At 53.4% G+C, this 27,984-nt stretch overlaps 1 protein-coding gene across 20 annotated transcripts in view; it reads left to right on the top strand.

Moving 5' to 3' along the window:
* Window positions 1-238: 238 nt before the first annotated feature.
* Dnm1 (dynamin 1) overlaps window positions 239-27,984 on the top strand; it is a 45,030-nt gene continuing 17,284 nt past the window's right edge. For 8 of the 20 annotated variants that reach the window (XR_005976348.1, XR_005976353.1, XR_005976352.1 and 5 more), the window contains exons 1-11: window positions 239-530; window positions 12,458-12,531; window positions 13,201-13,350; window positions 13,614-13,817; window positions 15,675-15,773; window positions 15,851-16,011; window positions 17,575-17,717; window positions 17,803-17,938; window positions 18,032-18,099; window positions 20,553-20,691; window positions 26,257-26,343. Coding sequence is in view for 12 of the 20 variants with exons in the window: in XM_041674288.1 (XP_041530222.1) it covers window positions 370-530; window positions 12,458-12,531; window positions 13,201-13,350; window positions 13,614-13,817; window positions 15,675-15,773; window positions 15,851-16,011; window positions 17,575-17,717; window positions 17,803-17,938; window positions 18,032-18,099; window positions 18,964-19,102; window positions 26,257-26,343 (1,422 nt within the window). In the remaining 8 variants the exon portion in view is untranslated. Of the gene's footprint in view, window positions 531-12,457; window positions 12,532-13,200; window positions 13,351-13,613; window positions 13,818-15,674; window positions 15,774-15,850; window positions 16,012-17,574; window positions 17,718-17,802; window positions 17,939-18,031; window positions 18,100-18,963; window positions 19,103-20,552; window positions 20,692-26,256; window positions 26,344-27,984 lie in introns of all 20 variants that reach the window. The other 12 variants (XM_041674289.1, XM_041674291.1, XM_041674287.1 and 9 more) reach the window with 3 other exon arrangements.

Genomic DNA, 27,984 nt, shown 5'->3' with positions numbered 1-27,984 from the left:
AATGAAGTAATCATGGCCACCATATAATAACCAACTTCTAGAGTTAGCACCTCTCTCGTCGCCAGAAATAATATCTTCGGTGTAGCATCCGTACCCCAGAAACACAGGTAAGTCGCCCCGAAAGCCGCAGAAGGAGAAAACTACAACACCCATAGCGCCCCGCGCGGCGTCTGCGCATGGTGACCAGCCCGCGAGTCCCCGTGCGCCATCTAGCGGAGGTCTGAAGAAGCGCTCCGCTCCGATCCCCGTGGGGCGGGGGACCCGCGGCGCACGCAGTCGGGATATTCTGCTGCAGCCGCGAAGCCGGGGGGCCAGGAGCCGGAGCAGGAGCGGCAGCCGGGATCGCAGCCCGCCGGGCCCGCTGCAGTCATGGGCAACCGCGGCATGGAAGACCTCATCCCTCTGGTCAATCGGCTACAGGACGCCTTCTCCGCCATCGGCCAGAACGCGGACCTCGACCTGCCGCAGATCGCCGTGGTGGGCGGCCAGAGCGCCGGCAAGAGCTCGGTGCTGGAGAATTTCGTGGGCAGGTAGGAGCGGCGCGGACTCCCGCGCTCCGGTGCCCTGGGTCCCCGCCCCGGGCTCCTACGGGCTGGTAGCTGCCCCCGAAGACTGAGCGCCCCCGCCCCCCACGCGAGCCCTGGGGTCCGCAGCGACCCCGTCAGACCACGGACATCGGTGGAGTCCCCCTCTCACGCCCCCTCGTTCACCCCATCCTCCGCAGGGTGACCCCGGCAAAAGGCTGTCCTTGATCGCCAATACCCGTACTGTGGGGCCCCGCATTACTCAGCGCCTCGCTGGGAGCGGACAGCACCCGGAGGGCAGTGTCCCCCTTCCCATCCTAGGATCCATGGAGCCGACTCTGCCCCCGTGGGAATTCCTGGTCGTGACAAGGGACAGCCCTTGTGTATGTGAAAAGGACATAGCCCCGTGGGCATCAGGGACCAGGCGCAGCCTCCCCCTTCGCACACGCACATGCACGCGCGCTCACACACACACACAAACACACATACACCTCTGCGGCTCCCGCCGCCATCCGTGCGCAGAGCCGCGGAGGGGGAGGCGCGGGCTGCGGGGCGAGGAAGGGAATGGGAGGGAGGGGAAGCGGCTTGTGAGCCTTTGCGGAGCAGCCGGCCCCTGGCTTCACCGCCCCCTGGGTGGGGGCGGCCTGTCAGTGTCCTCCTTCCCTGGCCTGGTAGAAGGGTTGTGATGGAGAGAGAAGGCGGCAGAGGGCAGAGATGACTAAGTCCGGGAGGCAGGATGGCGGGGAGGTGGAGGGTGGTGAGCCATTGCAGAGCCTAATCCTCCTCAGGCCTCTGATCCCACAAGGCGCTGGGAAAGCCAGGTGGCAGAGTGGGGGTGCAGCCTTAGAAACAAAGGGTCTTGAACTTAGGGGGACAGGCAGGGTCGTGACCCCCCCCCCCCAGACTCCCTTTGAGCAAGGGAAGGCAGAGATGGCATTTCCGGTTCTTAGAAAGAGTAGATCATTCTATGAGCTCAGGAGCAGTGTGGGAAGGGGACTGCCAGACAGAGGGACGGGACAGGAGCATTGACCTTCACCCCTCACCTGCATGGTTCCCTCTCTCATCCTCTCATCTTTCTAGAAAATTTTGCTTTCTTGCAACGACCTTCATCCCTAAGAAGATGATTGGCATGAGGGAGAGGGAAGCAGGAACTCCTCCTTCCAGAGGAACAGGAGCTCTGTGGGGTGACGTCTTGGGTCTAAGTTAGGTTCTGCTAGAAAAGCTTGGATGAGTCCCTTGCCTTTACCAAACATCTGTGTGATATGGGCAGACTGGACGACCCCTCACCTGCCCCCGGAAGCCCATCGCAAACCCACCCTGGAGGTAGGGGGAGGATCCGAGTAGCGCTATGTATTCGTGGGATGTGGGCATAGCACAGCAGAAGTGGCTGTGTCTGTCTTGTCAGCAGAGAGGAGCAGCTGTCTCTGGATCATGTGACCCCAGAGCTGCAGATACAGGCAGGAAACCATATAGATGAGCCCCCCTTCCCGGGGACCAGCAGTCAGGACTGTTCAGGGTGGGGGACTATGGAGCACTTACTGCGCTATACCATGGCCCCATCTCTCACTCCCTGAGCATTCGCTGCACTGCTGTGAGCTCGGCTGTGCTCTGGTCAGGAGTGCAGGCTGGGGATCTCCACAGAGCTCCTCCCATGCCTTGAGACAGCTCCAGTGAAGCAAACACCCTATGGATGTCCACACTATAGATGTCCACCCTATGGATGTCACCCTATAGATGTCTACCCTATAGATATCCACCCTATAGCTGGACCAACTGGACTTAGACTTTACTCAAGGTCACTTATTCAGGAAGGGTAATATCTACCAGACTCCATCTTGACCCTACACTGGCCGTGGGACTCATTGGAATGTAGTCATCTGGTTTCCCTGTCTGTAGGATGGGATCCCTAGAAACGTACCTTGACCTCCTAAAAGGGTAAAAAGCCATTCACTAAGCCCATTAGAAGAGAGTCATTGAGACACTCTGAGAATCTTTTAGCCTGGGGACCTATCCATGGTGCTCCTGCCCTCTGGGAGTGCAGAAGGATGGCCCAGACCATGGCAGAGGCACAGCCCGCTGTTTACCTGCTGAGCTTCAGGGCAAGGCCTGAACTCTGCCCTTTGCACCCCAGTGCCCTTGGCCACGGCTCGGCTCGGGCAGGAGGATGGGAAGGAGTGTCCCGATGCAGGTGTCCAGCAGAGGAGGACTGCTCCCAGATCGGAAGAGCGGAAGAGCCAGTGGGAGGCAGTGTTGACCCCTAAAGCTAGTGAAGAGGCCAGGGCTGCAACATGAGCTGCAAAATCGAGGCCAGCCAGCCCTACAAGAGCCCTCCTGGGTTCCCGACCTCTCTACCTAGCTCTGGGTCCCCAGACCCGTGAGCATGGAAACAGCTCTTTTCTCCTGGGGCTTCCAGCGCACCAACCCCCATGGAGAGGAAGTGGAGAACTCCCTGGAGGGAGCAAGCTAATCCAGGCCAGCCAGGTTCCCAGGCACCCAGAAGCACCCAGTGTCAGCTCTGCCATGGAGGCGACCCAGCAGCGGTCCAGGACCCTGCTAGGACATGTTTGAGTCTGTGCTGTTTCTTTCGCTTCCCGTTTCCAGATGGGGTAGACTGAGGCCAGTTCATTCAGCCCTTAGCAGTCATTCACGGAGGGTCCACGGTGGTCATGCTAGAGCCAGAGAAACTGAGACAACGGAAGGATGTGGCCAGTGTCCCGGAGGAAGAAGAGCTGCTTTCCACATGGAGGGGTCAGAAGGTCTTAGAGGAAGGTCGCACCCAGGAGAACCAAGCAGGGCCAAGCTGTGTGAGAAGCTGGGGGAAGATCCCTGGCCCGGCAACAGCAAATGCAAAAGGCCTGGGGCAGGAGAGGATCCGTTTGAAACACAAACAGGCACCTTAGGGCTGGCATTTGCCCAGGCAGGAACGATGCCGTGATAGGCGTAGGCGTGCTGCATCTGTGAGGCCTTAGGCCACTGTCAGGAGATTGGTTTATTTTCGTTATCCGTGGAGGACTTGAGATGATCCTGACAGATGTGTGCCAGGGAGGAGCAAGAGGGAGGACTTGGAGGCTCCTACAGGGATGTCGAAGAATGTGGGCTCAGATCTGTCTGGGGCCAGGTCCCACTGGTTGATGGACAGGAGTAGGAGTGGGAGGGGCCGCGAGGGGATTGGGAGGACCAACCTCAGAGAATACTGGGTGGGTGGCAGCGATAGGCTCAAGGCAGAGAGGATTCAGTCTTGAGCGCTTTGAGCCAGAGATGCTCCAGACATCTCCTGGAGGTGTTGGGGAGCTGGGGAGAGGGCACATGGGAAATATAAATTTGGAAGCTGTCAGTACAGACATGGGATTTAAACCCGTGAGAGAGATGAGATCGTGCAGGGGTCACTGTGGAGGAGTGTCTGTGACCCCCATGACTGTCTAGTATTTCCTGAACAGATGCTCCAATGTGGGGCCACCTCCATGTCCCCTCTCCCGGCATTCCTCCGGGGTAGCATGGCAGGTAAGCACTTACTCTTTGCCCCAGCCCAAGGGTGGGGAGGACAGTGAGAAAGTGGTGACCACAACAGCCCCAGGCATTTTGCTCTATCCCTGACCATCTACTATCTTCACATCTGTGAAATGGGGACAGGAACATATCAGCATGACCCCCATGAGATTCGTGGAGGGCTGAGAGGATGCAGGTGCAGCAGGGATGTGTCTTCCCCATGCAGATGGGACGGGGTAGTGAGTGAGCGCCTGTCCAGAGCCCACAGTGAGCCAAGAGGAGACGCAGGTGGCTGCTCCCCTCTCTGCCCTTCTCTGCGCTGGACTTCACTCTCCCACAGGAGACTGCCTACCCCTCAGCATTCTGCTCAGTTTCCCCCCCAGCCAGTTTCCTAGTGAGCCCGTTTCTCAGAGTTGAAGACTGGCATTGAAGAAAGAGAGAGGACATAACAGCCATCCGAGGCAAGGGGTCCCTGGCCTGGGGTGGGCAGAGAGAACAGACAAGGCCTGGGCTTACCCAGAGTGAAACTTAATAGACTGAAAAGTCGGAGGAAGAATAAGCCGTTCTAGGTGTGGGGAGGACCTTCCTGAAGGGGGCAGTCATCAAGTCCCCCGCCCCACCCCATGGTCTCCCCAGAGCACACCCCTGGCACACACAGAGCACTCTGAGCCACACTGGAGCTCACAGCTGGGGCTGGTCTCAGCCAGGGGACCCCTTCCCCCATCCTTGCCATCCCAGTGGCTCGGAGGAACTAAGGATGAAAGGTGACCCTGGCAGAAGGCATTTGATCCCAGCACCCGGAGAGCAGAGTTTCCCGGGCTTGATTGGGGTCAGAAGGTGGGAACCCTGGCTGGTCGGGTAGTGAGCGTCCAGGTAGGACATTGGTGCGGGAAGCCAGGTGTGGGCACGGTGCTGTCAGGCGTGGGCAGGAGCAGAACCAGGGCCCACATGCCATGTGTCTGGGATTGCTATTCTAAATCAGGGCGAGGCTGCGGAAGGCAGTACATTCTGCCCTTGGCAAACCTAGCCTGCATGGAGACAGGTGGCCTCTCTCTCAGGCTGCCCCATCCCTTTCCATCCCATCTTGCACCACAAAGCCCCCCACCCTGAGCAACTGTCACACGTAAACACCCTAACTGTCATATTATCTATGGCTCCAAAAGGGACTGCTCTCTTGGCAACCCCTAAAATGAGGGTTATTTCCCCAGGACCCTGGAGACCTTTCTCCATAGGCACAATGATGCCTGGGGTCGGAGCTCCTGTTTCCCACACCTAAGGACAACACTGCTTATTGTCCTTGTGAAACCAATGACCAGTGGCAGGAGAAGTGGACTGTCATCCCAGGCTTTCAGGATGGCTCAGAGAAGGTGGAGATCTTGCCTGAAGTCACACAGCAATTGGATGAAAGACAGAGAGGAACTGACAGGTCTCCTGCTTCTAGGCCAGACATTCCCATGTGCCTGCCCACACTTCACACCCCGCCCATTTGCACAGCCCTGTCTCTGTCCTTCTCCCTCTGGGTATCTCTGTGATTCTTATGCCTTCTCAGACAGAAGTCTGAGGACCAAGGAAGGTTTATAGAACAGCATTCGAGGGACTTGGAATTCCTACAGGCAAAAGGAATGGCCAGTTAGGCTTAGAAGGTGCTTAAGGCCGATCCCTAAGCGGTAGATGCCCAGTACCCTGGACAGAGGCCCCAGGACCGATCTGTCCAGTCAACACATCCAGAGTTCATCCCCAAGCCCCATAAAGCCAGTCATCAGAGCAGTGACCTCTTGTTACACTGAGTCCGCTCTTGGCCACCAGCAGGAAGCTCTATAACGCTCCCCTCCTCCTGACCTCCTCTAGCTGAAGCCTTCTTTGGACCCTGTCCCCTCAAAACTGAACCCCAGACCCCAGCTGAGCCCTGGTGGCCTCATCACCTTCAGCCAGTCCCCACTGTCCCCTGCCTAGCTGGCAACTCATGGAAGAAATGGTTGGGGTCTCTAACATGGCTTGTCTGCTCTGCTCTTCTGCCCCCATCTCCCCAACTGGCTCCGACCTCCAGGTCTCACCAGCCAGCCCCCTCTTTGGATGCCTTCCCTGCCGCCCTAGCTCCTGTGCTGGCCCTGTTCCTTGTGTGGGGTGGGACTCTGATTCCCCTCAAAGCAGTGAAGAAAGAGGGTGAACGCTCCTGGCAGACAGCGGTTACAGCATCTATCTAGAGCCTGGCTATTCTATCACCTGGGCTCCCGTGCACTGGTCTTAGCAGAGCCAGGAGGCCAGCGCCCAGAACGGGGGAGGGAAGCCTCCCTGGGTTTCTGCAGGGCATACAGCCAGACGAGGGCCAGCTTTTGAGCACCTCCAGTGGGCACCCTGGGTTAGGTCTTCCACAGCCAGGCTCTCAGGGCATCATCTCAAGAGCCAGGGACAGAGCTACACTGAGTCCCATTTCACCGATGGGGAAACTGAGGCTCTGAGTAGGACACACGTCCCGAGAGGGGTGGTGAAGCTGGAGCTTTCTCCCCATGCTGCTGTGACAGGAAATACCAACTCAGAGGTATTCGTACCAGGTGTCTTGTAGGAGCCTGAGTGGGAGTCCAGCTGAGGGTCATGTGACTTCTTCCCTCTGAGCCTCAATTTCCCTTCCCCCATGAGATAGGGAAACTGATCACAGCCACCTCAGCCATAAGAGCACCTGGTCCAGATGACAGAGCCCTGAACAGCCTTCCTGCTGTGTGATGTGTGCACTATAAACCCCACCCATTTTAAGTGCACAATTTAGTGATTTTTTAGTGTATTTACAGAGTTCTGCAGCCATCGTCATAAACTAATTTTAGAACATTCCTATCACCCCAGAATGAAATCTCAGAACGCTGCAGATTTCCAAGGCTCCAGCAGAGTCTGGCCAACATCCGCAGCCCCTGGTGCTAACAATTCTTACAGTGGCCGTCCCCAGGGGCAGGGACAACAGCCACTGGTGCTAACAATGCTTACAGTGGCCATCCCCAGGGGCAGGGACAACAGCCACTTGTGCTAGCCTTGCTTACAGTGGCCGTCCCCAGGGGCAGGGACAACAGTTATATTTTACTTTGTAAAATAGTTTGTATATCTCTTGAAGTTTTCAAGTGGAAATTTCTTTCTTTCTCCCTTCCTTCATTCTCTTTCTTTCTTCCTTCCTTCCTTTCTTTCTTTTTTTCTTCCTTTTAGACGAGGACAGGACTCTTTGCACAGCCCTGGTTATCCTGGAATTCATAATGTAGACCAGGCTGACCTTAAATACACAGAGATTCAGCTGCCTCTGCCTCCCAGGGTGCTGGGATTGAAGGCGTGTGTCACCAAGCCTCACTAAAATCTAATTTTTTTTTTATTCATGTGCATTCATGTTTTGCCTGCATGAGGGTGTTGGGTACCCTGGAACTGGAGTTACAGGAAGTTGTGAGCTGCCATGTGAGTGCTGGGAACTGAACCCAGGTCCTCTGGAAAACCAGCCAGAGCACTTAACCACTGAGCCATTTCTCCAGTCGGAAAATTTTAATTTTTTAAATTAGGTGAAAAAAAAAGGAAACTATTTCCATTTTGAAAACATAACTTCCATTGGGGTGGTGGCACACACCTTTAATCCCAGCACTCAGGAGGCAGAGGCAGGTGGACCTCTGAGTTTGAGGCCAGCCTGGTTTACAAAGTAAGTTCCAGGACAGCCAGAGCTACACAAAGAGAAATCCTGTCTTGAAAAGCCAAGACAACAACAAGAAAAACATAGCATCCTAGTGTTAAAAATCAACGCAAGAGGGAAGGAATGGAAGGAGGGAGGGAGCGAGGAAAAAGAGAGGGAGGGAGGAAAGGAGGAAGCATGGATGGAAAGACAAAGAGAAGGAATGGAGGGGAGCTGGGAAGGACGGACATTGCTCTGTGGGGCACCACCCCATCACCAACTTGCACCATGACCGTGGGCAGCAACCTTCTTTTGGGGATTCGGTGTCCCCTGTTGTCCAGTGAGCTGTAAGTGGGAACTGGGAAAGCTCCTTGTCCAACCTCAGTTTTCTCAACAGGGCATCTGAGTGTCCGCCCTTTGCCCACTAATCCCGGGCACTGGGGTATGGATGAAGGCAGGTCCCACCCAGTCCCTGCTGGGGGGCCATTACCACATGACAGGAGTCCACAGTTAGACCGCACCAAATGTCCAAGCATCAGCTCCATATTTACACGCTGCAGGGTGTGGGCTGCCTCAGGTCTCCCGGGCACCCTGAGAACAGAGAAGGTCTTGTTGCCTGTGGCAGCCTCACCTACTCCCAGTGTGTTTCTTGGCCTACAAAAATCTCTGTCCATCACTCTGGGTCGGTGCTTCAGAGGCCACCTCGGAGAATGACCAGCCCTGCCTGCCACTCTCAGAAGCTGCATTTGTCCTTGAAACCCCTCTTGCTCTCCCAAGCCACCGACTGGAAACCCACCTCCCATCTCTCCCCAGCTGATCATTCATGAGCCATGAGCCGTGCTTGTCCATCCCTTAACTGCAGTAAACCCCAGGACCACCCATTGCACCGGTGGGGAGACAAACACAAGAGGGATGGTCACTCATCTGCAGCCCCCAAGTGGGCACTCACAGGGCCAAACCTGCCTGCTCTCGGAGCCCAAGAAACAGGACAGAGCGGTCACCTGTCAGACGAGACATGCTACTTCTTTCATCATTTGCACCCAAGCAGGGTCTGGAAGTCAGGGCACTCTAACGCCAAGCCTCGGAGCAGGAGTAGGGGAGCCACTTTGGCTCATTGGCGTGGTGTTTCGAGACTCCCCAGCGAGGAGATGACACTGCCAATTTATTTAGCAAGTAGGTGGTGCTGGAGGTCTTGAGAGGCGTCTGTTTCATCCCTTCTGTGCTTCAGGTTTGAAGGTGTCTCTGCAGATGGCAAGGCAAGGGCTCCCCGTGAAATCGCCATCTGCTCGAAATGAGTGGGAGAGTTGGCAGGCCACCAGATGCCCTCCCATGCTGGGCTCCACACTGGCCTCTGGGGCTACGGGCCCACACACTTTCCTGAAACACCTACTCTGCTGTCCCTAGGCCTAAGCAAGGTGGAAGGGTGGCTCTGACCGGGAGGTCAAGTCAAAGATGCTGACCCTGACCCTTCTCAGAGAGCTGTAGAGACAGTGTTTCCAGCAGCGGAAAGAGCTGTTTCTTCTAGTGTGGCTGGAGCACCTACTATGTGTCCGGTTCTGTGTCTGCACGTGGGGACCCACTGGCCCTGCTTGCTGTCTGTCCAGATGTGAGACATCTAGGCGTTCTTCTCTTTCAGCCCCTCTCCATTACTGTGGATCCTCAAACATCCTTGCTCTCTGGGCTTCAGTCCCCGCTTCAGCACAGTGACGGGTGACCGGTCACTCTCTTCCCGTTTTCATCTTATCTTTTGTGGTGTCATGGTCAGGATTCAGTACCCAGAGGAGGTGAGGCAGAATTCTTGCTGGAATTTGGGGTTCCTCCTAGAGGAGGCTAAAAATGAAGGACCCTTCTTGTAGCCCCCTGTGGTCTCCACGTCCTGGGCATGGACTTGGTCTTTCTGCCTGAGAGGCCCCACAAACGCTCTAGCAACAGTGTGACATTCCGCCACAGCTGGAGTGAAGGGGTGAGTCCAAGGGGAAGGCGTGGCTGGGATTTGAACGCAGGGCTTCTGCCTAGCACTGTCTCTTAACCACTAAAATAGCAGGCTGTAGTGAAATAACATAACAGTCACAAAGGGTCTGGTTGATTAGTGGAAGATCTGTGGAGATCTGAACCGAGCACACTGAAGAACCAGCATTATATAACACACACACACACACACACACACACACACACACTATTTTTCTTTTTTCTTTTTTTTTCTTTTGGTTTTTTGAGACAAGGTTTCTCTGTAGCTTTGGAGCCAGTCCTGGAAACTAGCTATTGTAGACTAGGCTGGCCTCGAACTCACAGAGATCCGCCTGCCTCTGCTTCCCCAGTGCTGGGATTAAAGGCGTGCGCCACCACCGCCCGGCTCACACACTATTTTTCGAGGCAGGGTTTCTCTGTGTAGTCCAGGCTGGCCTCAAAATCAGAGACCCACCTGCCTCTGCCTCCCACATGCGGGGATTAAAGGTGTGCGCCACCACTGCCTGTGGATTCCGACACAGATTGAGCCTAGCCCTCTGAGAGCTTGGTCCTGACCTCTGTGGCCTATAGGTTTCCACTGAGGTGGCAGTGACTTGGGTCAGACTAAGCAGCCATCAGGAGGGCCTTGGGATTCCTGGTCTTCATGGATCTCCAGAGCCTTCCACCCTCAGGCCTTTAGGGCTGTGTGGGCGCATCCACTCACAGAGAGGCCTCTCAGGAATAACTCCAGGGAAGGTCCACATCTCGGCGTGGGGTGGGCTCTCTGTGGGGAGTCCTACCCTTTCCAACCCTCCCGCAGTTTCCACAGCAACTGTTGTTGCCATGGTTTTTCTTGGCAAGCAACTGGTGAGGAAGAGGGTGGACTGGAGGCCCCTACACCCACCAAAGCCACTGCAAAACCAACTGTGCAACCTCCGCAATCCTGGGGACCCCCATACAGACGAGTGACCTCCTCCGAGGCGTCACTGAGTGAAGGCTGGCCATGAGGCAGGAAGTGCCCTCGGCACTGCTCTCCCTGGCCTGCCTGGCCATCTCTGTCTGACAGCAGGCGAGATGCACAATCTGTTTACTTGCCTCCCTCGCGCTGTGAGCACTTGGGGTGGGGAGCTGGGTGACTCATCTCTCATTCTCACGGCCCAGCACAGGGCCTGGTACAAATCAGAGTCAACTCAATTATATAAAAAGCTAAGTCTGGCTCCTTGGGCTTAGGGGATGGCACAAAGGGATGCAGATGTTTTCAGCCTCTGGGGTCCAACAGACACTTGGGTTTGAATGCGAATCCCGTGGCTAGAGTGTGTAGCCCAATAATAGAGTCCTTGCTCAGCACATTCGCGGATCTGGTTTTGAAGTCCGGCATTGAAAAACAAAGAAACAACAATAAAACCCAAACCACAACAAAACCCAAATGAATATAACAAAACTCACGTGAAATACAGTTCTGCTGTGTGACCGAGTGAGTCACATCCCCTCTCTGAGTCTCAGTTGCTTTATATATAAAATGAGAGTCTCTGGGGGAGTCTTGTTTGGTGACTAGGGGATTCTCGTAGAATGCATTGAGCACCTCAGGAGTACTGAGCCTTGGGCTGGGCCCAGTGTATGGTGGAGGACGGGAAGTACCAGCCCTGTCCTGAGATTAACATGGCGAGCAGGAAACACATTTGTCTGGTACCCGGAAAGTTTCCCCTTCCTTCCCCAGACCACTGACCCCGAGCAGCCTCACCTTTTCTAGAGGTAGCAGAGGAGAGGGCCCCAAGAGGGAGGCTTGAACCTGCTGCCTTTAGGCCTGTCTGTTCTTCCTGACCCTTTGCCCCTGAGCCTGGGGTGCAGGAAACATGAGCCTGAGTTGGATCTGAGCTGAGACTGAGTATCTGGTCCTTTCTTGGGCTCCTGGGTCTCTTCCGTGGATGAATGGCTGGATGGGTACGACCCCCCAGGCCCTGGTCTGCTTCCCATTTCCTGGGTTCTGGGGGGTTCCATTGCTACTAGTTCTGACACCCTGGTTCCTGGAAAGAGCTCCACCCTCCAGCCAGCCCATGGAAGAGTCATGGGTGGCAGAAGCGAGAATAGCTGACAGAGTCAGCCAAAAGGACAACTGAAGTTGGTATCAGCAGGAGCAGATGTTGGCTATAGACTGTCAGGTCTCAGGATACGGATGGCACTTTGGGGCCCCTCTGTGTGGTCCTTCAAAGGGGCTGAGTCCATGGGGCCTGGAGACCAAGAACTCTCCCGGAGCTGAGCCCAGGGTCCTCTCTGCTATATCCTGCAACTAGAACGTCTTTAGCGTGGGGGCAGTGGCTGCGTCCTCCTCTCAGGGCACTTTCTGGCGCTCAGGCGCTCCGCCCACAAAGCAGCTGGCATGCAATAGGCGCCCAAGAAGCCCGAGTTCTGTTCCCTGCCTTCTCCAGGCTGCGTCTGCCTTGTCTTCAGCTCTAGACAGATGGGGCCTGGGGAAGAGGAACCGAGCCTGTCTGTCCCAGGGGACAGGGAGGAGGGTGGTTCTGCTCTGATTTCGCTGAGATCCAACTGGTCACTGGGCTATCCTGTGCTTCATTTTTTTTTCCTGAGCAGAATAACAGCAGCTAGAATGCTGACTGGGACTTCCTATTGACTCAGATTCAACATGGTATATAATTGAGGGGCGTCTGGGGAGTTGCTGCCCTAGCCTCATGGCAACCTGAAGCAATGACTTGGGGGAGCCCACTCCCTTAGTGACTTAATGTAAGATGCTGTGGGCCGGCCCTGTGAGGGGATTTGTGTCTCCTAATAGCAGGGCAGGTGCTCTCTGAGGAAAGGTAGCTAGCTGCCCCCAGATCTTGACCCTCTTCTAACCCCCAACTCATTGCAGGGACTTCTTGCCCCGAGGATCTGGCATCGTCACACGACGTCCCCTGGTTCTGCAGCTGGTTAATTCTACCACAGGTGGGTGTCCTCTGTCAGCAGCCAGGCGCGGCCCCTCCCTAAGGTGAAGTTCAGCCTAGCTACTGAAGCTGTGTGTAGAGTTACTTTAGATCCGGCCACCCTTCCCTCCTTAGGCCTCGATCCCAATCTAGACAGTGGGTAAACTGTAAAACGGGGGGGCTGGAGAGATGGCTCAATGGTTAAGAGCACTGGCTGCCCTTCCAGAGGACCAAGGTTCAATTCCCAGCACCCACATGGCAGCTCACAACTGTCTGTAACTACCGTTTCACGGGACCCAAAACCCTCACGCAGACATGAATGTGGACAAAATACCAATGCACATAAATTTTTTGTTTTTTTGTTTTTGTTTTTCGAGACAGGGTTTTTCTGTAGCTTTGGAGCCTGTCCTGGAACTAGCTCTTGTAGACCAGGCTGGTCTCGAACTCACAGAGATACACCTGCCTCTGCCTCCCTAGTGCTGGGATTAAAGGCATGCGCCACCACCGCCCGGCAATAAAATTTTAAACACACACACACACACACACACACACACACACACACACTCTGTAAAATGAAGACTAGGACCGCTGCGTTTTGAGGTCACGAGTAGATTAAGGTAGAACGACGCCACCCAGGTGGGCCTCCCAGGTCTGATGCCTTCTCCCCTTCTCCTGACGGTTTCTGGAGCAGAATATGCCGAGTTCCTGCACTGCAAGGGGAAGAAATTCACCGACTTCGAGGAGGTGCGCCTGGAGATCGAGGCTGAGACTGACCGGGTCACGGGCACCAACAAAGGCATTTCGCCGGTACCCATCAACCTGCGGGTCTACTCGCCCCACGGTGAGGAGACCTGGCCCCGCCTTCTCCTTCTGGCTTCTTTGCCTAGCCACGCCCCCTAGATCAATTCCTTGGGCCCCATAGTTCTCATACTTGTTGCCCAGGAGCTTCTGAGTCCACTTAGTTCAAACCCCACCTGACTAGCCCCTCCCACTCTGACCGTGCCCACCACTAGATGCTCTTGAAGCCGACAGACCCTGTTATTTAACTCCTCCCACCTGATCACGCCCCCACCGTGGGCTTGCCCTTTTTGCCTCTCTGTCCAGTGCTGAACCTGACCCTAGTGGATCTGCCTGGAATGACCAAGGTTCCGGTGGGGGACCAACCTCCCGACATCGAGTTTCAGATCCGGGACATGCTTATGCAGTTCGTCACTAAGGAGAACTGCCTTATCCTGGCTGTGTCCCCTGCCAACTCGGACCTGGCCAACTCGGATGCCCTCAAGATCGCCAAGGAGGTGGACCCCCAGGGTAGGTTCCTACCTGGCAGCTGATACACAATGCCAGCTGATATCTCGGCAGTAGTCTAGTTTTGGTTTAGAAGTATCTTTGAAGGGTCTAAGTAGAATAGTGTTGGGATCATCTAACCTTTAGACTCATTTCAGCCGGCTGCAGTAGAGGCTCCCCTCCTGCAGAAGACCCAGGAATTGAGGCCAGCGCTGGCTACATGACCAGTTTGAAGGCAGCCTAGGTTACATGAGATGCAGTCTCAAAAAGCTAAAAGCTATATTTAAAAAAAAAAAAAAAAAAAAAAAGCCTTCAGGGTGGCTCACTGGAAAAGGTGCTTGCTGCCAACCATGACCTGAGTTTGATCCTGGGAATCCTTGAGGAGGAAGGAAACAACTGACCCCTGCAAGTTTTTCCCTGACATCCACATGTTTGTGGTGGCATGGGTGCACCCACGTACATAAATACGTAAATAAGTAAAAGCCTGGTCTACAGAGCGAGTTCCAGGACAGCCAGGGCTACACAGAGAAATCCTGTCTGGAAAAAAAACCCAAAATAATAATAAATAAAAAATAAAGCATGATTTTGGCACTCAGTCTGGCACTACACACTCAGGATCCCATCCCAGGTGGAGGCAAAAAGATTGTGAGTATGAGGCCTGGCCGGATCAATTTTTTTGTTTGTTTTTGAGACAGGGTTTCTTTGTGTAGCTGTGGCTGTCCTATAGACCATGCTGGCCTTGAACTCACAGAGATCCACCTACCTCTACCACCCAAATGCTGGGATTAAAGACGTGTGCCACCACCACCAGCTACATCAAATAAAAAATGAGTAAAAATTTATTTTATTAGTATATTTGCTGGCAGTGCCCACAGAGGCCAGAAGAGGGCATCAGATCCCCTGGAACAGATAGTTGTGAACTGCCATGCGGGTGCTTAGAACTGAATTGGGGACCTCTGGAAGAGTAGCCAGAGATCTTAACCACTGAGCCACCTCTCCAGCCCCTACAGATGTCAAGTTTGAAGCCAGTTTGAGTTTCATAGCCAGATCCTCTCTAAAAGAAATGGCATGGGTGGGGGCTGAAAAGATGGTTCAGCGGTTGGGAGTGCTGGCTGCTCTTCCAGAGGATCCAGGTTCAATTCCCAGCAACCACACGGCAACTCACAACTGTCTGTAACTTCAGTTCCGGGGATCCGACACCCTCACACAGACATGCATTCAGATGAGACACCAATGCACATAAAATAAAATTTTAAAAATGGCATCAGGGCTGGAGAGATGGCTCAGAGGTTAAGAGCATTGCTTGCTCTTCCAAAGGTCCTGAGTTCAATTCCCAGCAACCACATTGTAGCTCACAACCATCTGTAATGGGGTCTGGTGCCCTCTTCTGGCCTGCAGGCATACACACAGACAGAATATTGTATACGTAATAAATAAATAAATATTTTAAAAAAATAAATAAAAATGGCATCAACCTGGAGCTAGAGAGATGGTTCAGTGGGTAAGAACACTGGCTGCTCTTCCAGAGGACCAAGGTTAAATTCCCCTCACCCACATGATAGCTCACAACCATCTGTAATTCTAGTTCCAAAGAATATGACACCCTCTTCTGGCCTCTGCAGGCACCAGGTGCACACGTGGTACAGACACATTTGTAGGCAAAACTCACATACACATAAGATGAAACTAAAAATAATTTCTTAAAAGAGAAATGGTATCAGCAGAAAAATCATTTTGGCCCCTTTGGATCATGACAGAGGGGCGGCTGAGTGGGCAAGGGAGTGGCAGAGGATGAGATCATAGTGTGGATGTTTGGGAATGCGCAGGATCTGGAGCGGGGGCAGGAGCAGGTGTGACAGCCCTCCTGTGGTCACTCTCCAGGTCAGCGCACCATTGGGGTCATCACCAAGCTGGACCTGATGGATGAGGGCACCGATGCTCGGGATGTGCTGGAGAACAAGCTGCTCCCTCTGCGCAGAGGTAGGAGACACCGCCCACCTTCCCTCCCTGACCTTCCCAGGAGGCTGCCTGCCCCTGACCTTCGCTCTGTCCCACAGGCTACATCGGAGTGGTGAACCGCAGCCAGAAGGACATAGATGGCAAGAAGGACATCACAGCTGCCTTGGCTGCCGAGCGCAAATTCTTTCTTTCTCACCCATCCTACCGCCACTTGGCTGACCGCATGGGTACGCCTTACCTGCAGAAAGTCCTCAACCAGGTAGGGGGGCAGACCTGGCCAGGGTCTGGGGAAACAAGAATAATCTCAAATGCATCTTTCATTGTGTGTATGTGTGTGTGTTATTTATTTTATACGTGTGGGTGTTTTGTCTGTGTACCAAGTGCTTGTCTGGTGCCCGGGGAAATCAGAAGAGGGCATCAGATCCCCTGGAACTGGAGTCACAGATGTGACCTGTCATGTGGATGCTAGGAACCACACCTAGGTCCTCTAGAAGAGCAGTCGATGCTCTTGACTGATGAGCTGTCTCACCAGCCTGGTCTTCTCAGTACATCGTAAGGGTGACCAATGGAGATAGCATTCACCAATATAAAGTAAACTGAGACCCAGGGAAAGGAGCCACTTGTCTCAGTCCCACAGGGCGTTAGTAGCAAGAATTCTGCTGACTTTTCCTGTCTTGGACCTGGAAGGGGAGCTCTGGGACTCCTGGTATGTATGGAAGACCAGGATTTTGTGTGGACGGTGGCATAGAGTAATGACTGGAACGTATTCAGCTGGACATCTTGGTGCTCTTGGTATGACCAAAGAGGCTGACCTAAGAGCTGAAGATATGGCTCAGGGGTTAAGAGCACTGGCTGCTCTTCCAGAGGTCCAGAGTTCAGTTAGCAGCAACCACATGGTGGCTCACAGCCATCAGATGCCCTCTTCTGGCCTGCAGGTGTACATGCAGAGAATGCATACATAAAATGTAAATAAATAATTTCTTTTATAAGGATCAATTAAAAAAAAAAGGAGGCTGACTCAGAAACCACGAACATTCCAGAAGCTTCCCTAGTTTACTTCCCCTTCTGGAGTGTGTAGGGGCTGTTGAGACTACCATAGATTTGGCTCTGAGTCCCAGCTTTGTCCGTTACTCACCCACTGGGATACTCAAACTCTTTGATGTTCCACCACTACCTCTGCCCCATAGTGTCACCACGATGGCTCAGGGAGGCAGGGTATAGGGGAACCTAGTAGACTTAAGTGCCCGAACTTGAGAATTACCTGTGGGTAACAGGAACCCAGAGTATGCACGGGTTCTTGCTTTCCCTGCCTAAATGCATTTGGGGTCTGGAATCTAAAAACATTCAGTTACTCAAAGTTAGGTAGCTTCACGTATATCCGTGCAGATTCCTGGCTTCTGTTAGAAACTGAGCCACGGCATGTTAATTCTGACGGCTCGTCTCTGTGAGCACCCGTGGAGTGCCAGGCTTACCCTCTGCAGTAGCGGTCCTCAACCTGTGGGTCGTGACCCCCCTCATGGCGGTCACATATCAGACATCCTGCATATCAAATATTTACATTCTGATTGACAACAGTGGCAAAATTACAGTTATGAAGTAGCAACGAAAATGATTTTATGGTTGGGATCACTACAATATGAGGAACTGTTTTTAAGGGTCACAGCATTAGGAAGCCCAGAACCACCGCTCCACAGCTCCTGACCTGGTCTTCCACAGAGATGTCCACACAGCCTCCTAGCATCACTTCCCCTGCCTGGGCCTGTGGGCATCTGGGGCTGTGACCTTGGTTTTAACCTTTTCTTTACCCACCCACCACACCCAGCAACTGACCAACCACATCCGGGACACACTGCCGGGGCTTCGGAACAAACTGCAGAGCCAGCTGCTGTCCATTGAGAAGGAGGTGGACGAGTACAAGAACTTCCGACCGGACGACCCAGCGCGCAAGACCAAAGCCTTGCTGCAGTAAGTCCCCCGACTCCAGGGCTGAACCGCTCCAGCCCCTCCCACCCTCCAGGGCCTCCTCAGGCCACGCCCCTCTCCCACACAGGATGGTCCAGCAGTTTGCAGTTGACTTCGAGAAGCGCATCGAAGGTTCTGGAGACCAGATCGACACTTACGAACTGTCCGGTGGAGCCCGCATTAACCGGATCTTCCACGAACGCTTTCCCTTTGAGCTGGTTAAGGTAGGGCACTGTAGTCCCAGGCAGGAGGGTGGGCCTGTCTCTACCTCCTGGGGCAGGGCTGGCCCTGACCAGTCTTCCGTCTGTCCACCGCAGATGGAGTTTGATGAGAAGGAACTCCGAAGAGAGATCAGCTATGCCATTAAGAACATTCATGGCATCAGGCATGTACTGGGACCAGGGTGGGGTCTGCACCCTGTTAGGCAGGGGCGCTGGGCTTGAAGGAGCCTCCCTCAGGTCTTCAATCCCTTAACCCCAACTTTCTGGCTCCCAGATCAACAGGTTCCAGCTAAAAGAGGTGGCTGGGAGGCCTGGGCTACCTGCAGCCTACAGCCCGCTGGCCTCCTTAGCTGTCTGTCCCTGGGAGTATGGCCTGGAGGTCGCTGGATAGCATTTGGGGTATAGCACCCAGATAGCGTTCTAAATCCTTTCACCATGCCAGATGTTCCCGGTCTCCCATTAGCCCAGGTTCACCCATTCTACCTACTTCCCTCCTTAGGCTGGCCCTTTAGGTACTCTCAGGGACCCAGATCCTGGACGGTGCCATGCCCATGGTACCCCTCTGGGAAGGAGACAAAAGTAGCCTGTGCCCCTGTAGGCCTCGTGCTGTATCTTGGCATGGCATCTATGTTTCCATAGCTGCATTTGACCAAAGCAGGAGACCTCACCTCCTAGTCCTAATAAGAAGAGCTCAGTTCCCAGAATGGCTCTTAAGGGGCCTCAGTTCTGTCATTTCCAAACAGTCTGAGGCTGTAGAACCTTTTACAGAAACACTTAAGATGAAGTCAAATGGCTGCAGAAGAGACTCAAACAGAGCTGTCTGGCCCAAGGACCACTCTGAGATGGAAAACCTCTCATTAGAACTCCCCTCCAACCCACTGACTAGATGGAGACACTGAGGCTCAGAGGGGGTAGTGGGCAGACTCCTCCCACAGGCACAGCTAGGGGCTGGAGAGGGACCCTGGCCTGGCACTCCTGGCCAGTGCCAGCCTGTGACACTGTGCCCTTCTCCTGCTCCGGGCGTTCAGAACGGGGCTGTTTACCCCAGACATGGCCTTTGAAACCATTGTGAAAAAGCAGGTGAAGAAGATTCGAGAACCGTGTCTCAAGTGTGTGGACATGGTTATCTCAGAACTAATCAGCACGGTTAGACAGTGCACCAAGAAGGTAACAGTCAGCCCCCCGTCAGCCCTGCCTCGTCCCTCCCCGCACTGCTCAGCCAGGCTCTCCTTCCCCAATTTCCACCGCCTCCTCAGTAGCATGCACAGGCCTCAGCGGGGTGGGGAACCTGGACAGGGGAGCCCTCTGAGGGAACCTCGCCCACACCCTGATCCCCAGACCTGGGGAATCAAAGAATTGAACACTAAGAGCTCTCCCCTGGCCCAGAAAGAATCATGTTTGAGGAAACCCTGGGCCTCTGCCTTGCCCGTAGAAGTGGGGTAACCTTCCAAAGCTCTCGGAGGGTCTTGAGGAAGCCTCAGCCTAGGGACACGTGGGGGACAGGTTCTTCCGGGGTGCTTTGCAGGAACCTGGGCAGCCAGAATAGTGCAGAGGGCCAGGCCTGGCAGGTACCACATCTCGTTACTGTCCTTCATCCCCTCCATCCTTCCACTCTCCTTTGGGGACTGTCACTCAGGACTTCATCCTCTCCCTTCCACATTCAACTTTCCAGGGACAGGGCTGTCTCCTGCCAGGCAGCCAGCCTCACAGAACTGCCCAGGAAGGCAGGGCTTGGAGGATGGTGCTCTTATCTCACAGCAGGGAAACTGAGGCTCAGGACGTGGAGTAACTTACCCGGGGCCTTATCTGCTAAGAAGCTGCTACTGGGAGCGGAGGCTGCAGACTCTAAGTCCAGCGCTCATCAATCCCACCCCTGCTCCTCCACTGCTGCCTTGGCCTCTCTCCACCACCACCCTCCTCTCACTGTCTTTCCTCTTCTCTCACTTTCTGTCTTTCCAGAGTCCCCACATGTCTGTTAGGAGTGAGAGGGATTCCCCTTGAGGAAGGAGGAGCCGGGGTAGGCAGGGAGGGTCAGGCTGGTGCACCACAGCCTGGGCAGTGACACACAGCACAGCCTAGCAGAGGTAGCCAATGGGGCTGGGCTTTGGAGTTAGGCTGAAGCAATCCAGGGATACCCCAAAGCCTAGATTCAAACAGGATGTGTGGCTCGGTCCTGATCCGGGTCAGGTCCTTAGGAGGACACAAGGGTGTAGACTAAATTGGTACCAGAGAAGGGCAGGCAGGCTTGGTGCTGTTGAGGAGTATGCTTTTCTAGGGGGCATCCCTGGGGAGAAGATCTGAACTGCGGAAGGCGCTCTCAGAACAGGAGTTTGGTCCCTGACACCTCTGGCCACGACCCCAGAGCCCTGAGGGAGGGGATGCTTGGCAGCACCTGGCAGGTGCAACCCCGGGAGAGGTGGGGGGCTGGGTCCCACGCTCATGTTGTCTTCTGTTCTCTCTCTTTCTCTTTGTTGGTGTCTCTCTCTTTCCCCCATGCCTGTGCCATCCTCACCTACCCTTGAGCCCGGCCGCTTGGCTTTCACTCCCATCCTCCTCCCCTCTGCCCATCCGGCTGCTTCCCTCCCTGCCCCCCCTTCCTCCTCCTCCTCGGGTGCAGGACGGGCCTCTTCACACCTGACCTCGCTTTTGAAGCCACAGTGAAAAAGCAGGTGCAGAAGCTTAAAGAGCCCAGTATCAAGTGTGTGGACATGGTAGTCAGTGAACTCACGTCCACCATCAGAAAGTGTAGCGAAAAGGTATGGCGGCCGCCTGGGAGGGGCTGGGCCCGCCGTCACTCCCTTCCCGGGGGCTGTGGCTTTCCACGGGCAGAACCATCTGCCTAGCAGATGTGGTGGCCTTTTGGCTCCCCACTGGGACCCAGGCACTCATTCAGGCCAGGCAATCGCTGGCCTTATAACTCCGGATCTACTTCCACTGAGCCTTGTCCCTGCCGGTAGGGCTCTACCCCACCCCACACTTCTCCTTTCCATCGCTGGGATGATTGTACAGGGACAGCCACAGTGATGTCAGGGCGGAGGCTGTGTACCGCGCCGCTGCTCTGAGCTTCAGTGGGCTGAGTGCTGGGCCTTACTGTCTGATTTAGTTCCCTCAGCAGCTCTAAGAAGTGGATAGCATCGTTACCCTCGCTTTACAGGTGACCAGACAGGTCTCAGGAAAAGTAGAAGGGGATTTAGACTCAGGAAGAGAACCCAGAGTCAGGGCCTCTGGGGATCGGAGAACCGTCTCAGGACCTCAAAACCAATTTGCGCCAGCACGTACTGGATTGCTCAGTGACAGTCTGTAGGAGTCAGGCCTGGGAACCTCTTTTGAGTTGTCTGTGACCTTTAGACACCTTTTTTTTTTAAATTTTGAATATTTATATTTTAATTGTTGTTTTTTAATTTTACGTACCGGTTCCAGTTCTCTTTCCCTCCCCTCATCCTGCTCCCCCACCTTCCCCTCACCCCCTCCCATTCTCTCCTCAGAGAGGGTGTGGTCTCCCATGGGGAATCAAGGAAGTCTGTTCCTAGGTGCCTTTTTCTATCTGTCCACTTTTGGCCATTTCGAGGATTTTTAGCCAGGTTGTCCAAAGTAGCGCTTGCTTTCAGTTCCCATTGGCAGTGGGAGCCTTGCCAGAATTCCCACGCTGTCCCAGCCCCCAGGAGTGAGCTGAACCAGGCTCAGGAGTGGATCTGAAATATCCCTCGGCTAAGGTACATGTGTGATATACCCATCTTCCTTAACTCTGAGTTTCTAGTAAGTGTCCCCCAGTTCTTTTTTCTGGACCCTGTACTGTGGAGTCCCTGTGTCCCAGGTCCTCTGTCTGTTGGGCTCAATCTATGGCAGAAAGGTTACCAGGTGGATGTAAGTTCTGTGTACCTAGACTCCTCCCAACAGGCACCTCACGTGCTCCCCCCAGCCTCCTCCCGACAGGCCCTTAGCATGCTCCCCCCAGCCTCCTCCCTACAGGCCCTTAGCGTGCTCCATGTTTACATTAGTTGCTGTTCTCTGCTCTCCTCCCCTCCTCTCCATCCTTCCTTTCTTCCCAACTCTCCCCCCACCCCCCCCCTTTTTTTTTTTTTGAGACAACCTCACTCTCTGGCCGAGGCTGACCTGGAGTCCACTATATAGCCCAGGCTGAGCTAGATTTCATGGCAGTCCTTGTGTGTTAGCCTCCTGAGTGCCAGGAATAAAGGCATGAGCCACCATACCCACTTAAAACCTTCTTCCGTGTTTCCGGACTGACCAGACGGTTCAGTGCATAAAGCACTCACTGAGCACATGTGCCCACACGCACGTCATGCACACACATTAATACAGTAAAATAACTAATTTCAAAAGCTTTCCTATTTCTACAACGTAATTGGCTTGTTTATTTTAGCCATGCTGGCTCTGTATCCATATATTGCTCTTTTCATTCTACACACTGGGTAGAGTTATTATGTAGCCCATAGAAATATTTTTTTTTTCTGAAACAGGGTTTCTCTGTGTAGCTCTAGCTGTCCTGGAACTCTCTCTGTAGAGCAGGCTGGCCTCAAACTCAGATATCCGCCTGCTTCTAACTCTAGAGTGCTGGGATTAAAGGTGTGCCCACTAGGGCTGGAGAGATGGCTCAGTGGTTAAGAGCATTGCCTGCTCTTCCAAAGGTCCTGAGTTCAATTCCCAGCAACCACATGGTGGCTCACAAACCATCTGTAAAGAGGTCTGGCGCCCTCTTCTGGCCTTCAGGCATACAGACAGAATATTGTATACATAATAAATAAAAAAAAAAAAAAAAAAAGGTGTGCCCACTACCTGGCCATATGTAATCATTTTTTAATGGTGATACAAGAGGCCATTACATAAATTTGCCTGACCATTTTCCCATTAAATGTTTAATCTCTATTTTTTTTAAATATCATAAAGAAACCGGGGTTGGGGACGACTCAGTTGGTAAAGTGTTTGCCACACAAGCAGGAAGCCCTGTGTTCAGATCCCCACGTGGAAAGCAGATACAGCCACACACTGTGGTCCCAGAGCTGGGAATACAGACTGTCAGATCCTGGGAGCTGCTGACCCACAAGCCAAATTGTGGCTCCAAGTTTAGTTAGAGATTCTGCCTCAAATATAGGGTGGAGAAGGGGCTGAGGAGTCACCCCACATTGACCTCTGCCCCCCACGTGAACACGCACACATACAGGTGCACAAAGAAAGAGCTGGTAATGTTCGCCTTTGTAGGTGGAGATCTGCCATGCTTCTTTCTCTTGGATGGTCCCCTTAAGGGAGAGCCCCAGGAAGTAGATGGGTAGATACAGACACTCCAAAGCTGTAGAGCACTTTGCTGAGCTTGTCCTAGAGAGAGCAGTAATGGTGACTGGGAAACTTGGAAAGCAATCCCTGTGCCCATCCAGAGGCAGTCGGTAGGTAAAGTAAGGAGCTACAGTAGAAACCTGCAGGTGGCTAAAGGGCCACGCCTCAGTCCCACACTCTGGAGTGGAGGCAGGAGGGTCAGGAGGTCAAGGTCACCCCTGCTACAAAGTTAGAGGCCAGCCTAGGTTACCTTGTCTGTCTCAAAAGAAAAGCGGTGAGACAGGCTGTGTGCTCCCGTCCACGTGGTGAGACAGGCTGTGTGCTCTCGTCCACGCGGCCCCCTATGATGTAAAGGGAGTGTAGAAAACATTGCGGAAAAGAATACATGTAGCATTTTGAGGAGAAATTAGTAAGAACCGAACACTAAAATCCAGTCATATTTACCCAATGCATACCTAAAACCATTGTTTTGAAGGAGAAGGGAACATAAGGGTGTTTCTATTTCACATTAAGTCTTTTGTGGTTATTGAGATGGCTCCTTTCACAGAGAACATTTCTCTTAAGGGAGAACCGTATTTTTGCCTTATGGTATAACTTCAATAGTCATTTTTCTTTATATGACAAAATCCAGTTATATTTGTGCTTTTTTTTAAAAAAAAAAAAAAGAAGTAAGTTTTTTGAGACAGAATTTTTCTGTGTATCCCTGGCTATCCTGGAATTTACTCTTTAGACCAGGCTGGCCCCTGCCTCCCAAGTGCTGTGATTAAAAGTAGGCACCACCATAGTTTTGTGGACTTCTTTTTCTTTTCTTTGCTTTGCTTTGCTTTGTTTTGCTTTCTTTTCCTTTCCTTTCCTTTCCTTTCTTTTTAATACCTATGTTTTCTAAGCCACTCCTGACAGAGGTTTGGTGTTATTCCTAGCACTGCTGGCTTAGATTTTTTTATTTTTTATCTCTGGACACAGCTGAGAGTTTGATGTTAGGCAAGGATAAGAAGCACCATGCCTGACACTTGAACAGTGCTCAGCGGTCAGCAGGCAGGGCTGGGCTTTGAACCAAGGATTCGTGACTTCAGCAGCTTCATCCCTGACCTCAAAACCAATGGGCTCCAGGCTGGCTACTCTACCCAGCCAAGAACCCAGAGAGAGGGAGAGAGAGGTTCCATTTTAAAAACTGGCCAAAAGTCCTGGCGGGGCTCCGAGGCAGAATGGAAAAAGATGCTGGAAGGAGCGGAACTCGGAGCTGAGGCGGCCCTGTCCGCATGGGACATGTGGAAAACTTGAGAAACATAGATCCAGGCTCTTAGCAAGGAGCTGGCCATGCTTTTTGGCAAATGGCTCCATCCTTCCCAGCCCCACCCCCACCCCTGCCCTGGGAGGAAGCCTTGGACCACCTCAGAGACCTGGTGGCTGTGACTCAGCCCGAGGTCTCTGTCCAGACTCAGAGGCTGCATACAGGGAGCCACACAGGGCAGCAGATACCTCCAGCTCCAGCCAGCATTAAAGCTCGGGGTCTCAGGCTGGTCCTGCCACAAAGTCTCAGCCCCTTGTGCTAGGCAGCCTCAGCTGCACCCTTGGCACAGGGAAGGTTGGATGTGGGCTTCTCACAAGTCAGCCTTTCCTGAGCTGGTATCCTGAGCTCCACTCCCATCCCGTCCCCCCCAGTCCATCCTGACAGCCCCTCTTGGCCTTCATATTGCCCTCAGAATGAGGCACAGAGTGCTTGGATCTTCCCGCAGGATCCACCTGAGAGTCTTGACCCAGTGCAGGTGAAAAGCGGCACCAGGAAGTGTTCAAGCTTCCCCTGGGGGAAGGGTGATCCTGGTGGGTGGGCTCCACCTTTAGAAACCCTGGCTAAGAGTTCCTTCCAAGCCAGAAGATGGAGGAGCCTCTGCCTGTTCACCCAGCAAGGAGGACAAAGACATTCATCTTCCATTCATTTCCTCATTCCTCCAACACGCCCTCTTTGAGTGCTAGTGGTGCCCAGCCCTGCCACAGCCCTGGGGAACAATTGCAACCCAGAGATGAAAGAAGCTGAGGTAGCACAGGGGGCCCTCAACTCAGCTCTTAGTCCTCAATCTGGACAGACTTCAGGAAGAGGTGGCAGCTAAGAGAAGCTACGGCAGAGCAAGTTGTCTGGGCTTTGTCCAGAACCTGGCTGGGCTGAGGACAGGGCTCATAGGAGGTCAAGGTCATTCTTGAAAATGGGGGGGTGGGGTTGTGTGTGCCTACTGGGTCTGCTAAGTCTGAGATCTGGGCAGATGTATCTGGAGGTGATGGTGGCAGACAGAGAGGTGGCATGCCAAGGGAGACAGGACTGGGTGGGCTATACCAAGTGGTCCCAGGGCCCAGCAAGGCCCCCGCGGGGTCCTGCTCATGCTGCTGACACTGTCTCCGCATGTCCCCTGTGTCCTTGCATGCCTGTGCCAGGGAGCTCCTGCATGTCCTCTAGTGTGACTGCCGTGTCCTCCTGTAAATCCTTTCTCGGCTCTGCCCCCAGCCTGACTCAGGAGGCTGACTGGCACCATGGGCCCTCCCCTTCCCAGTTTCTCCTGGATAGGTCTCTGGCGGCTGTTCCTTGCCTGATTCCTCACTTGCCTTTAGGAAGGCAAGGGGTCACCCTGAGGGTCAGTGAAAGCCTTAGAAACTAAGGATTCCTCAAAGGCCGCCATCTGCCACGTCAGTTGCAAGATGGCCACTGTCAAGATGGTAGCCACCGCAGCCATCTCTTTCTGTAGTTCTCCCCATGGAGACTATCCCATGTCCACTGAAACTGCCCACGTGGGCCAGTAAAGATGGTCCTGGAACCAGGAAGACCCTTGAATTGCCATTTAGAACCCACAATTGGGTGAAAGGGGTGGCCATGGCTTGGTGCCATCAGCCTCTTGGGGCTCCAGGGCTCTCTTCTTGGCCTGGCCGGTGTTCCCATGCATATCTCCCACCCCACACCCCTGGGTCCCTGTACTCAGGTGCGGCTTGGGTGCCTGATGCCCAGGCCCTGTGTGTACGTGGCTCTCTCTCCTGCCCTTCTCCAGCTCCAGCAATACCCGCGTCTTCGGGAGGAGATGGAGCGTATAGTGACCACCCACATCCGGGAACGTGAGGGCCGCACCAAGGAACAGGTGAGTTCCCAGGCTCCGTCTCCCTTCATCAGAATAACTTACTGATCCTCTCTGTCTGTTTTCTTATGGGATGATATCGTTAACAGAATGTGGATTGTTTTAGCCATTTTTGAAGTACACAATTCAGCTGTATCGAGTAGCTTGACTTTGCCACCATCCAGAGAAGGCTTTGCTTCTTGAAAAGCTGACTTTGTGCTTGTCATAAAAGTCCCCTCCCAGCTCCTGGCAGACACCTTTCTTTCTGTGCCTATGAATTTATCTAGACTCCTGTGGGAAGTGAAATCATACAGTGTCAATCCTTTGGTGTCTGGCTTGTTTCATTTAGCCTAATGCCTTCAAGGTTTATCCAAAAATACTGTAGCATCTACCAGACTATTCCTTTCTAAATACTTGAATAATATTCTGTGGACTAGACACTACATTTTTGTTTATCCATTGGGTTCTTTTCCACCTTTAAAACATGTCTGTGTGCCGGGCGGTGGTGGCGCACACCTTTAATCCCAGCACTCGGGAGGCAGAGGCAGGCGGATCTCTGTGAGTTCGAGACCAGTCTGGTCTACAAGAGCTAGTTCCAGGACAGGCTCCAAAACCACAGAGAAACCCTGTCTCGAAAAACCAAAAAAAAAAAAAAATGTCTGTGTGTGTGGGTATTTTGCCTATGTTTATGTCTTTGCATCATTTTTGTGTCTGGTGTCCACGAGGCCAGAAGAGGGCATTGGCTCCCCTGGGACTGGAATTACAGGTGGTTGTGAGCTGCCTTGTGGATGCTGGGAATTGAACCAGGGTCCTCTGGAAGAATAGTCAGTGTTCTTAATCGCTGAGCCATCTCTCCAGTCTCTCCCCACCATCTCTCGGCTGTTGTACATAATCCTGCTAGGAAATACAGCTGTGCAAATACTTGCTCAGGTCCCTGCTTGCAGTTCTTTGGGGTCTGTACTCAGCTGTGATTTGATGGACCATATGGTAATGCTAGCTACCATGTCTTAATTAGTGGTCCTGGAAATTGAATGTAGGGCTGAGCACATGCTAAGCACACACACTACCACGGAGCTCCATCCCTAGTGCCATTTGTTTGGTAATTTGAGGAACCACCATCCTGAGTGCACACTTTCGCATTCCCACCATGTTCCTCTTTTCCCCTTCTTCCCTTTCTCGTCCCTTCTGCCCCTCCTCTGTCTCTGTTTCCGTCCATCCCTTCATTTCTCTCTCCCTTCTTTTCTTCCCTCTCTTCCCTTCCCACCCACCTTCCATCCCCTAACTGGAATCTCACTATGTAGTCTAGGCTAGCCACAAACCCATGATACCCCTGCCTCATCCCCTGGAGCACTTGGATTACTGGCGTGCAGCACCTCACCCAGATACCACCCTTCTTTTCTGTTAGTCTGTCTGGCTTCCTTGGCTTTCTGGCCATCTGTCTGGTCATCTCCCTGGAGGCCGCTCTCTGTTTGTTTGCTGTCTCTGGTTAACCTTTACCCTTCACAGACACTGCTCCTTTTGCATCTCTGTTTATGAAATAAATATTCATTCATTCACAAATTTAGACTCCAGATGTTATCTTTGGGCCTGGAAGAACAGAGATATTCTGACCCATTCTGGACCTCCTGAGGCTTAAAACAGAGTCTCACTATGTAGCTGGCCTGG

This window comes from Microtus oregoni, unplaced genomic scaffold, assembly GCF_018167655.1.
Source record: "Microtus oregoni isolate MIOR12 unplaced genomic scaffold, Mior012 000025F_ref0000491, whole genome shotgun sequence".
Classification (NCBI taxonomy): domain Eukaryota; kingdom Metazoa; phylum Chordata; class Mammalia; order Rodentia; family Cricetidae; genus Microtus; species Microtus oregoni.
The sequence above is the reverse complement of the archived record's forward strand: the minus strand, read 5'-3'. Positions and strand labels throughout refer to the sequence as shown.